The sequence below is a fragment of the Danio rerio genome, chromosome 13 (genome assembly GCF_049306965.1).
Source record: "Danio rerio strain Tuebingen ecotype United States chromosome 13, GRCz12tu, whole genome shotgun sequence".
In the NCBI taxonomy this organism is placed as follows: domain Eukaryota; kingdom Metazoa; phylum Chordata; class Actinopteri; order Cypriniformes; family Danionidae; genus Danio; species Danio rerio.
The window spans coordinates 13,378,322-13,390,000 of record NC_133188.1 but is presented as its reverse complement, the minus strand read 5'-3'; the positions used below and the strand labels follow the sequence as shown (position 1 = coordinate 13,390,000).

Genomic DNA, 11,679 nt, shown 5'->3' with positions numbered 1-11,679 from the left:
AGGCGTTTTTCACACTGCATCACCCCTCCTCAAAAACTTGTTGCTAAGCAGGCATCAGAAAAAATTTGGTCACTCTCAAAGGAATAATTAGGCTTCGGGATGTTTACTCTCTTCCACCGCTGGCTGAAAGAAGAAACACGTCACCGGCGCTCTAAAAACGTTCACTAAAACGGCTTTAAAAAGTCTAGATTGGCAATATTCACCTCAGAGAAACAACACAGGACGCTCCTCATGTAAACCTGTATATACTGTAGCTTCAAGATCACTGCGCGCCGTCTGTTAGTGTCAGTGATTTATAAGTGCATGTTAAAAGTCCCGATGACGTTCAGCAGCAAATTTAAAATGTATAAAATCAAACAAGATCAAAAAGGAACACTTTAAGTCGTCTGAACGCAATGAGCCCGAGCAAAACGTTCACACAGAGTAGCAGTGTTAATGTGTGCTGTACAGTAGAACGCAACAGATCCAGTGGTTTCAGACAAGAAAAGAAAGGAAAATGGCTCCAGATAGCGGAAATGTATGAATACTTTGAAGTTAATGCTCGTCTTTGTCTCTTTGCCCTTTCTTCTCCCTCTCGTCCTGCAGAGCCGTGCCCAGTTTCTTAATGAGAACAGACAGGACTTTATCCAGAGGGTCCATCACTCCTCGTTGCAGCCACTTGGGGATTGTGGTTCTGGCGTGATGGAAACCCAGCTTCTGCAGAATGTAGTCCACTCCTACTGGATCGATCTTACGACCCGTCCAAGAGATCAACCTGAAACAATCAACGCATCAAATGAGTTCACTACTGACTTTTAAGGGCTGGTCCAACACGATATCATATTTTAAACTTTAATTGATGTGTAATGTGGCTGTGTAAACAAAAACAACATCTCTGAATGTAAGACGCTCAATGTTTAATGCAAAGGGAGACATTGGCTTTAACAGAGTTAGCTTAGCAAAGCCAACAGCGAACAAAGTTTGGGGACTACAAAAAAATACAGTGAGATCACAAACGCTTCAGATTACGCACAATCACCACAGGCATACACATTACGCAGCAAAAGGGGCATGACCAGAGGTGCTGTAATGTAGCAGAGAAAGCTAAAATGCCATCCAAATACTGCTATTTCCACAGAGCTTACTGTGTTTCTGTATTTGGGCTTACAAAAGACACAACACAAAGAGAGAAGTGTTTACAGTTCAATTTCAAGTATGTTCCAGAGAACTATAAAACATATATAGCTAGTATTTGACAAAGAAGCTTCCAAAACCGCTCCTAGTTCAGTGTGGGATCCGGCTAAAAACTTGTGAGCCACCACCTGTAAGTGTTTTTATTTCTAAAACTGATCTATGACATCCACAGGTACTAACGTTAACGGTATGTTGTAGCAAGGATGTAAACAATGGGAAATGCCAGGTGCGATTTTAGGATTTTTATTTTAGGGGAGCTCAGCTCCTCACATTTAAAATGTTTGTTTAATATGGTAGGGTTGTATACTAGTATTCCACTGTATTACATAGACAGGTGCAGCCATTTGAGTTCTGAACAAGCCATAGACTCAACACCCCTGTTTACTGTAGTAAAAATCACTTTCCATTAGGGGTGTAACAATACACTCAGCTCACGATACGATGTGTATCACGATATAATGTTCACGATTCGATATGTATCACGATATTTGGAATAAAAATTGAAAATTAAACTGAAATGCAAATTTTACCAAGTAAACTATTTTTTATGTATTTCGTTTGTTTCAACTTGTTAAACTGAACCTTCTTTAAGAAAATAAATTAAACAGGCCTGTCTCTGGAAAATAAAACAATTTAAAAACATGACAGAAATGACAGAGACAAAATTAAGGAACAATTTAAGTAAAGGTGCAAAAAAAATAAGCTTTCTATTCAATTGAATTTAACAGTAAGAGCTAAAGGCTTTGCTTGGTCACTTGCGTTTTTTGTGTGTGCAAAAAAAAAAAAAAATCCACATTTCCAGGTATTTAATTCATATTTAATTAAATTCATTTAGAAATATCTCTAATTACAATTGTGACTAGTCAAAACTCATTTAGAGATATCTGCAAATATTTTTCAATGAAAGTCAATGGAGGAATATGAATAGTCATAATATATTTGCAGATATCTCCAATCTGATTTCGTACTAGTACAATTGTAATTGCAGATATCTCTAACTGTCATTCTGACTAGTCGAATTATAATTATGACTAGTCAAAATATAATTAGCGATATCTCTAAATATATTTATGGATAGTCAGAACAAAGGTTTAAATGCTAAAACGGCTTGCCATACGCACGCGTCTATCTTATTCCGCCCTCTGTAGTAACAGCTCATGGTCAGCTCACATCATGTGTGATTTTGCGGCCGCATAATAATAAATAAGTTTTTTTTTAAATACTAGACAACACTTGATGTTTCCATCTCTGTCAGTGACAGTATAAATGAGTACATTCTCTAAGTGCTTCTGTCTCTGTGTTTAATCCTTTCAGTGCAAGACTGTACAGTATAGTAAATGCCACACAAACTGTAGAGTGTTTAAAATTGGTAGTTCATTTTAAAAATAAAAACAGCGAAATGTTTGTTAAGACATTGTTTGCATTTTAGTGGAAACAGCTGTGCTGATGAGGTAAACTCCGAGAAAACCCCACTGCTCCTCCGTGACATTGAGATACAGGTGATACAAGGTTATCTATATCAAAGAACTGCAAATAAGCAGATATTATAACAAATTAACAATAAACACACACCTGGCTTTCTCGCTGTCCACGGCTGTGTTTTGCTGATCAAATGAAAAACACCCTTTTCTTATCAAATGTAAAGAGGACTGAGGCGATCATTTAGTGTATAGTTTATGAGCTAATCGCAAAAGTTTTAGGGGGGCTGAGTACAAAAAATAGGGGGGCTACAGCTCCCCTAAATAGGCCTAGCAATGCCCATGGGAAATGCTGTTTGGCGCTGGTAACAATATAGCAACAAATTCATATTTATCTGTCAACCCTTTGTAAACACCCACAATCTTCAGCAGCACGTGCAATGTCTCTCTATGCGGCCATATTCCCTGCGTTCTACATCTCAAATAACAAACTCACAAAAGCTTTGTGAACGTTTCATTTTACTTACACATGCTTATTCCGAATATATGTGAAAGACACTTGTCAAATGTATTTCAGAGAGCAGGAGTGATGTTCAGCTTTGTCCTCTTTATCATCTTCTGTCTGATTCAGGCTCAAACTGATATGGCTAACAACTACTCTGACTGACAGTATTTACACAGCACAAAAGTGCATGCTTGTAGGGGCGTGATGCTTTTCTAGGTGATGTGGAGCCAATCCATGACAGCACGTTATGTTAGCTGACCAATCAGAGCCTCTTCAGTGCGGGCCTTTCAGAGGAACTAGGAAATGTGACAGTCGTTTTCATTAGCTGAGTAGCTGCATATAATCTAAGTAAGATATATGAAAATTTTCTACAAATGAAGCATGAGCACACATTGCTTTGCATCTTATAAACACAACCAAGTCTTAAAAAATACACTTCACCTTTTTGGACCACCCCTTTAAGGGTGTACTCACACTAGGCAAGATTGCCTTGAACTGAGCCCTGATGCGATTGCCTCCTCTCACCCCAGCCCGACAGCTCACACTCACAATCACACTGCATTTTTACTTTCCGAACCATTTTAACTTTCGTCATCAATGATGTGACTGTTCAGCAGGAAGAGCAGCGCTTTCGCTCAGCACAACAGAGATTGCTTTAGTCATATTGTTTTGCATTATTTTAATAAGTTTGGGACACAGTAGTTTAGTAGTTTGGGAGACAGTGACACATGGACAAATCTTTTGCTGAACAGATCCACTGATTTTGACGCTGTGTGACCTTTTAGACCTGTATTTGTAGGGGGAGCAAATTGTATCCTTTAATGTTTTTGTATCAAAAATTTGCTTTAAATGTAGTTTTTTTTTGTTTTTGTCTAACTGGCCTAAAGACATTTCTTTAAATAAATGTCACATTATGGTTAGCCTACATCAATCCTACTGAATTCTGTTATTTATACTTTTTGTCAGCTTGTTATCTTTCATTAAGGATGGGTTTTGTGTATATATTTTGTTCATGTTATAGTCTTAAAAGTATATAAAAAAAATAAAAATGCCAAGGAGCAAGGAGCAAATGTAAAATGAACCAGGATATGGGGGTCAAACGTGCACAGGCACATTTTGGATAGCCTACTGCAAATACTCCCTAACTTCATGAACAGCAAGGGTTGCTGCACATTTTTTACAATCAAATTGAAGACTTTATAAGACCCTATAAATTGAAATGAATCCTCTACATTAGGCAATATCGACAAAACAAAGCATTTATTATTATTAAAATTATTTACATTCATTATTTTATTAAATACATGGTGTCTCAGCTATTAGTTTAGCCTATAGCATAGCTATTTCTGATAAAAAAAAGGAAAACTTTATATCTAAAGAGTGAAGAAAAAAGCTTTACAGGGATAGATTCTGTTAAATAGGTTTATGGACATGGATCTAACAGAACTATTTCATAAGACATTTAAACGTGGCATAGAATTTCTTTCATCATACCACCAACAAACTGTACACGGTATATTGTGAGAAAGTTCACCTCTGTTTTACACTCTTGTGACATAAACACTCAGTCTAAACTCACTGAATGATTAAGGTTTTTGATCAAGTTCGGGGACAAATCAACGTTGCTCCACTAAGCAATCACAGCAGAATGTGCGCACACACAATATTAGGACTTTCGTGCACTATTCAGACGCATATACTGAGGAATGATAACTTGGACTGTATCTAAATAAAAACTGAAATAACGCAGATAATAAGATTATTTTTAAATATGTAATTCATCACGCCTAAAATAGTTCAAGTATTGAGCAGCCATGACAGAGGTGTCTACCTCATCAATCTTAATACATCAAAGACGACAAATCAGAATGCATCCATTGACATACGTAGCATACTATTACTATTATTATTATGTTTTTTCCAACATTTTACAAAATTCTTAAAGTATCAAATGGTGTGTTAAACATGTGCTAAATGTTGAGGTCATGTGACTGCAGTGTTACCGTAGTGTGGGCTCCAGATGCCACGTGTTGCAGAGGAACTCTCTCCAGTCCACTGTGGTGTAGTTCACTCCTTCTTCTTTCTCTCTCTCCTCCTTCTTGTCAGATGATGGCTCATCCTGCTGCGTTGTTGGGCTCTTCTGGCCAGGCCGAGATGCAAACATGCGCGGTGCAAAGAGTGCTGCGACAAAAACACACACTTCACTAAAGTAGGACTGTTTCTATTACACAATTAAACACAAACTATTGTGATATTTTCTAAGGGTCACAAAAATAATTTATGATGAATGAGTTTATTTTAAAGGAATAGTTCACCCAAAAAAATGGAAATTTACTACTCAACCTCAAGTGCTTCTAAACCTTTATGAGCTCTGTTGAACACAAAAGAAGGTATTCTGAAGAAACCTAAAAAAAACCCTGTAACCGTTGACTTTCATAGTGTTAAAAACAAATACAAATGCCCTGTTCTTATAGGCCATCGGCGTCAACACATGACGGAGGGTGTTTCTGAAGCTTACACTGACGTAATCGTCATAGTGACGACAGCCAATCACATCTATTACTAAGCTTTTCTTCCATTTTTAAATGTCGTTATTCTCTGGCACTGTACGGACATGACTGGCTAGCCTCTGCACTACTATTTGCACAATATTTTTGCAGCAAGGCAACACGACTCAACAAACTCACAATTTAGTTTGACAATGATTGACATCACTCCATTCAAAGTCACTGGGAAGCGTTAACACTGACTAGAGCCCTGCATTTGAGCCAGAGCCAGACGTGGCTTAACTACTTTATGCCCCTCGGGCCAGGCTTCGGGCCAATTTTTTCATCATAGCTAGCATGCATATTGGGTTGGGTTGCATTAGAAAAAAACTTTGATTGCGTGCGGTCCGGAAGCGCCGGTGAAATTGCCTATGGCGAACTAAAGGAAGGACAAAATTCTGGTCAACTTCTTAAATAGTGACAACTTTAAGCCGACTGGTTATGCACAACTTGTAAGTCTATGGCCGCCTGTAGGATTTTATTCCAATTATGCACAAACCCAGCACCCCCCCCGCCTCATAATTGCGTATTCTTATTTCAATCTCAAGAAACACTGATGCTTTCTGTCAAAGGCTACATTATTTAAAGGCATTCGTTGACATAATTCTTTTTTCTTTTTAATATTAATATAGTTTCTTTGAAATCTGAATTAAAAGCACATTAGCAACAAGGAGAAATCAGGCGCTCAAGACGTAATCTTTAAAATTATTACATATTAAAGCAATTTTACTCAAAAAAATAAAATTCATATATTTGTCTTGGAAAATATATATTTTTAAACAAATGTGGTATAGTTTGCCGCTTAGTTTTCATATACATTTTTGAAGGTCAGTAATCTAGATAAAATAGAAGAACAAATAACATCTGAGGTGAAGTAAAGCCAAAAAATTTGATTAGCTGGCGGACAAGGGCCGAGCTACAGCCTGTGCGTCTCAGGCCAGGGCTGGACTAGGGCTTTTATTTAGGGCCCATGCAGGGCTCTAACGCTGACAATTTGTAAACAAGGTATAAAGAAGTCAAATGGTGAGTCAACCAACTATGATATTGAGTGTTTATTCTGTAATGACATACCACTTTCTCTGCTACTGCACTAATGTGATTGGTTAGTGTCTGCAATAGCATTTACATAAAATGATTTGATTGAATGACGCCCCGGTTGAATGTTTTTTGAAAGTTTTTAAACTTCTGCAACGAGCAATAGAGGCAACGCAACTTCTAAAGGTCAGTGGGAAGCGTTAACTCCCAAATCCCACCGTAAACAGGGGCTAAGGAAATCAACGCTTACAGATTGACAGCTTTCTTCAAAATAACTTTTGTGTTCAACAGAAGAAAGAAAGTCAAACAGGTTTGAAACAAGTGAAGGATGAGTAAATGATGACAGAATGTTCAGTTTTGGGTGAACTATCCCTTTAAGGCACAGTTCTTGCTATTACCAAATCATTAACTAGACTTTTAGCTCAATAAACTTCTAATTTGCTGCTTATTAACGACAAAGTTGGGTTTAGCTATTGTGTAGGATTAGGAATGTAGAACAAGAGAATACTTTATAAATATCAATAAATAGACAATATTTTAATAATAGACGGATAATAACCAAAAAGCCATAAGTTAATGGTACTTAAACTAAAGTGTTACCAATGTATTGTGAATGACAATTCTATTAACAAGTGTCATGCAATTAAATGTGATTAATATGATTTATGATTTGAACAATTAAAGACTTAAGTAAATAAAGCCAGAACATATTCAATTCAATTCATCTTTATTTCTACAGCGCTTTTACAACATAGATTGTGTCAAAGCAGCTTCACATAGAGGTTCTAGTAAATTCAAATTGAAACTGTGTGAGTGCAGTCCTAAAGACTCATCTTGTAAAACATTTCCACTTGATCAAAATACACTTTTCCCATCAGTGAAAGTTTTCTCTTCTCTGGAAAATACTTCGGCTTTAAGGTTTTCCATGTAGACTGTAAGATTTGCCATGGCTTGTCAAAGCCCCTCGCATTCACGTCTGCCCTGCCTCTAAGTATAGGTAAATGATGGCATTTCTCTGCTGCTTGGAATCTTAATATTGAAATTTATAAAGCCTTTAATCAGTTTAATAAGCAACTTTTGGTGCAAACATTTGAAGGAGTGGACTGTATAGTTTAACATGTATCCTTAAATATTTAATAATAACTAAATCTCTGCAGTGATTTTTATCATGAAATAAAGTTAACCATTACCTAATAATCATCTCAGCAACCTTTTCTATGAGTAAAACTGGAATAGGATGCTCTTTGTGCACTATTTTCTGTTTGCCAAGTCTTTCTGTTCTTAGGATCTTAAACACAGGTCAAGAGGTCATTGGGAACTCTCATGTCAAGTAAAGATGAGATAACATGTTACATTGTTGATTTTACTTTTTGTTAAAGAGTTCATTGTTATAAATAATTCCATTGTAAGAGGAACTTTATCTGTGTTAGATAGACATAAATTTTTCTTCTATTTCTGAGGTGTCTCCAAAAATACCTAATTTTAGCTCTGGTGACAGATCAATCCTGTATACTTCAGATAAAATTAAAAACGTTCTGCCAAAATGAACTAATTTTATCACATGACCAGAATGAGCGAGTCAATGTACCTTTAAAGTTTTTGCATTTAATGCACAATAAAGATACATTTAGGAAACTCTTATGTAATTTTACTTTTGAATAATGAAGTCAGTGGATAACTTTAAATTGAATCAGTCTGTGTCTTGTATCAATATAGAACAATCATGCATTTTTGAAAAATAATCTTCCCATGACTCATCTGATATCTCTGTATTGAGCTCCTTCCCCCACTCTTTCCTAATTTTATCAGTGTTTGAATTAATCTGATTTAATAATAAGCAATAAAAAAGAGACAGTACCTTTTTCTATTGGGTTGTGTTTTGTTATATTTTCAAGTGTCTGGTGTTTGGTTATATTTTCAAAACCAGGAATTTTTTTCCTAGTAAAATCTCTTATTTGTAAATATCTAAAATCTCAGATCATATTTAACTGACTAAATGAGCCAAATTTATTATCAACATATACGTGTCTTATTTATTATTATTTTTTATATTATTATTATTATTTTTATAAATGATAATAGTAATAAAAGTAATGACTGGAGTAATAATTTGTATGTAAATACATACAATATGAAAGCACTTATTTAACATTTTAATAAATATTCAACAATTCAACAATTTTTTTTTTACATTCAATAAACGCCGCCTTGATGAACAGAATCATTAAAAAAAAAAAAAACATGAAAAAAAGAAACTGACCCCAAACTTTCGACCAGTATAGTGTGTGTTTTCTTCATCTGAAAATACTAAAAGATTGAATCTCGCCTCTCTGGTTATCCTGACCACAGAAATATTATGTCTGACCTTTGTTTGCTTGTTTCCCGAGTAATCATTAAGATTTTGCTAAGTTTACACACATGCTGAGATTATCTAAGTTTATCTATGTTTCCACCAACCAGAATCTTTCTACCTGAGATGTGTCACGTAGTCAGTGACGTTATGTTAGAGTATAATTGTTGTTGATTTTTGGATTTTAGACAGAGCGGCCTACGAACACAAGGTGTATGGTTGGGCACTGTTGACCAATTTGGCATCGTACGATGTCTAATGTAAAACATTGCGATGGACGATAGTACCTCCTTTGTAGGAGCCGGTGAATTAATTATTTATGAATAATTAATGAACTCATAACATTAATTATCTGTAGCCTATCATTTCAACTACCTGACCCGCATGGTCTTTGTTTTAACCCTAAACGAAATCATTAATGAATAAAAGTAAGTCAATCACTTTTTCCGCATCCTTGATAAACTGTCCGATGTGCACTGCTCTCTGGGGTTTTGTGCTGACTGCCTGGAGCTCAGATGTCCGCATATGCTAAAGTGCATGACAGAGTGAGTGTGTGCAAGTGTGTGGTCACGTAATGTGCGTTTTCAGTGATATAGTGTGAAATTAGGGCTTTTCAGAAATGTTAGATGAAACGCCAGTTTTCGTTCTAAAATACTGGCTCAGCATTGTGATGTCTATCGTGATGGACGATGGCATTGTCTATCAACCAAACCCTAACAAAATACGCCCCTAATCACAAACTTATGCACTATTCTACATCATTTTGTAGTATAAACTGTGCAAGAAGTGCGTTTACACTGAAAACTCTAACAAGAATAGGTGCACTTTAATTACATAGAAGATGCACTTATTGAACTGGTAAAATGATTGTGAATTGTTGCACACTTCACACACTCAACAGCTGATGCTTTGCTCATGTAGCAGAAGGGGCAGAGCTATCGGCACTGATGTTGAAATTCTTTATTTATTTTGGATTGTGAAGGCAAAATTCTCCTACAAGAGTGATTATAGCACCTCCCGATGGTGAACGCAGTTATAATCACGGCAGGTATTATTTGATTGTTTGGTCATTTGTTTTACTAATTTGGCAACCGTCAAATGTCATCTGCGAAACGGTTTACATTTCCGCTAAGTAAAAAAACATTGGTGTTCCATATAGGATTACACTACATTCATATGCTACGCTGTTGATTGCGTAAATGCATAAGTGCATAGTGTATAATGTGCCATTTGGGACGCAGCTACAGTGTGAGAAGCTGGTTTCTGCTCATGGAACTGCAAACTACTGTATCTTGATTGATTGAATCTCTGACTCTAGGTCTGTTTTCTCTTAACACATGTTTAAAAATGATCAAACTACTTTTTGTGTATGCCATGTGACCTATAAATGAAAAAAAGTTTTCCATTGTGGATTGGCAAAATATTAATTTTTCAGACTGCATGAAAAGCTGCCTCATGATATTTTTTGCAATATATGAGCAATACATGCTTCCATTGGGCACAATTCAATTCACAATTTATCTTCTCAATTGTAACATGTCTAGTGTTACTGATACTGAAAATGGAGTGAACCTTAACGTGATCATCTCACCTTTCTCTTTTTCCTTCAGGTACGCCGACACCAGGTCATGCAGGAACATAATGAGCTCTGCATCCATGGTGACGCAGATGTGATCGGTGAACTCGGTCACCACACTGCACTCCACTTTGGGTTTGCTGTTGGCATCTGCAACAGGGTCAGTGAATTCACAGCACTCAGTGTCACAATGCAAAGGTCAGAGCATCTAGCAACATTAGCAGACTATGAAAATGGGTCAGTTTGTACCACTGAGCGAAGGTTCCTCTGGGTCTTGTACATGGATGGACTTGAACTGGAGCTGCATTTTGGGAAGGGCGAAGATGGTCTCGGTTTCGTGGTTGTAGCTGGAAGAGCCCCTGAAGCCGCTCAGAAGGCTGGAGCTCTTTGCTGCTGCGCCGCTCTCAGAGTTGTTTGCATCCACATTACGCAGCAAATTTAGCTCTGACAGAGGAAAGCAGAGGGTTATTTCAAGACAAATTGGCAACCCTTCCTTTCACATAAAAAAAGACAAGATTTTTGTCTTCATATAATGCTGTATTCCCGGCTGGGAAATCACACGTGACGTGAGCTGCTGACTGTGAGCTGTTACCACAGAGAGGGCAGACGCGCGCCCTACTTTACTTTAGCGTGTCTACTTTACTTTAGAGCGTCTTCTTTAGTCACGTGCAAAGTATGAACAGCACTTAGCAGTGAAAATGAAAACGAAAGCGTGCACATCATTTAAATAATCATATCGCATTTTAGAGTTATGATTGCGATAAGCATTTGATATGCTTTTTCTTTCATAGCGAACACACAGTTGTGCATGAAAGTAAATGTTTACAGTGTCAGTATAACTACTCTAGTCTACATAATGTTGATTTTACCAGTGAATAAAATGGTCTAATAATGTTGTCAATGACAGATTGCAAGCATGGGCCTATATCTTAAATGTAATTCAACATCAGAATTATAATTAGAAGTAGAATAGAATTATTTATAGAAACCAGTAGACCTAAACATAATATTACTATTGTTGCTTTACCATACGTTTGAGAAAAAACAAGAACAATTGCCGATTCATATTAAGCTTT

The 11,679-nt window shown here is 36.6% G+C and overlaps 1 protein-coding gene across 51 annotated transcripts in view; it reads right to left on the bottom strand.

Annotated features, from left to right (window-relative positions):
• Positions 1-11,679, bottom strand: part of kiaa1109 (KIAA1109) — a 202,070-nt gene that overhangs the window by 290 nt on the left and 190,101 nt on the right. For 50 of the 51 annotated variants that reach the window (XM_021480620.3, XM_073919725.1, XM_073919724.1 and 47 more), the window contains 4 exons: positions 10,853-11,047; positions 10,619-10,753; positions 5,100-5,277; positions 1-754 (listed from right to left, as the gene is read on the bottom strand). The exon at positions 1-754 is cut by the window's left edge and continues 290 nt beyond it. In XM_021480620.3, coding sequence (XP_021336295.2) covers positions 535-754; positions 5,100-5,277; positions 10,619-10,753; positions 10,853-11,047 — 728 coding nt within the window. In that variant the 3' untranslated portion in view covers positions 1-534. The remainder of the gene's footprint in view (positions 755-5,099; positions 5,278-10,618; positions 10,754-10,852; positions 11,048-11,679) is intronic. The other variant, NM_001145584.1, reaches the window with a different exon arrangement.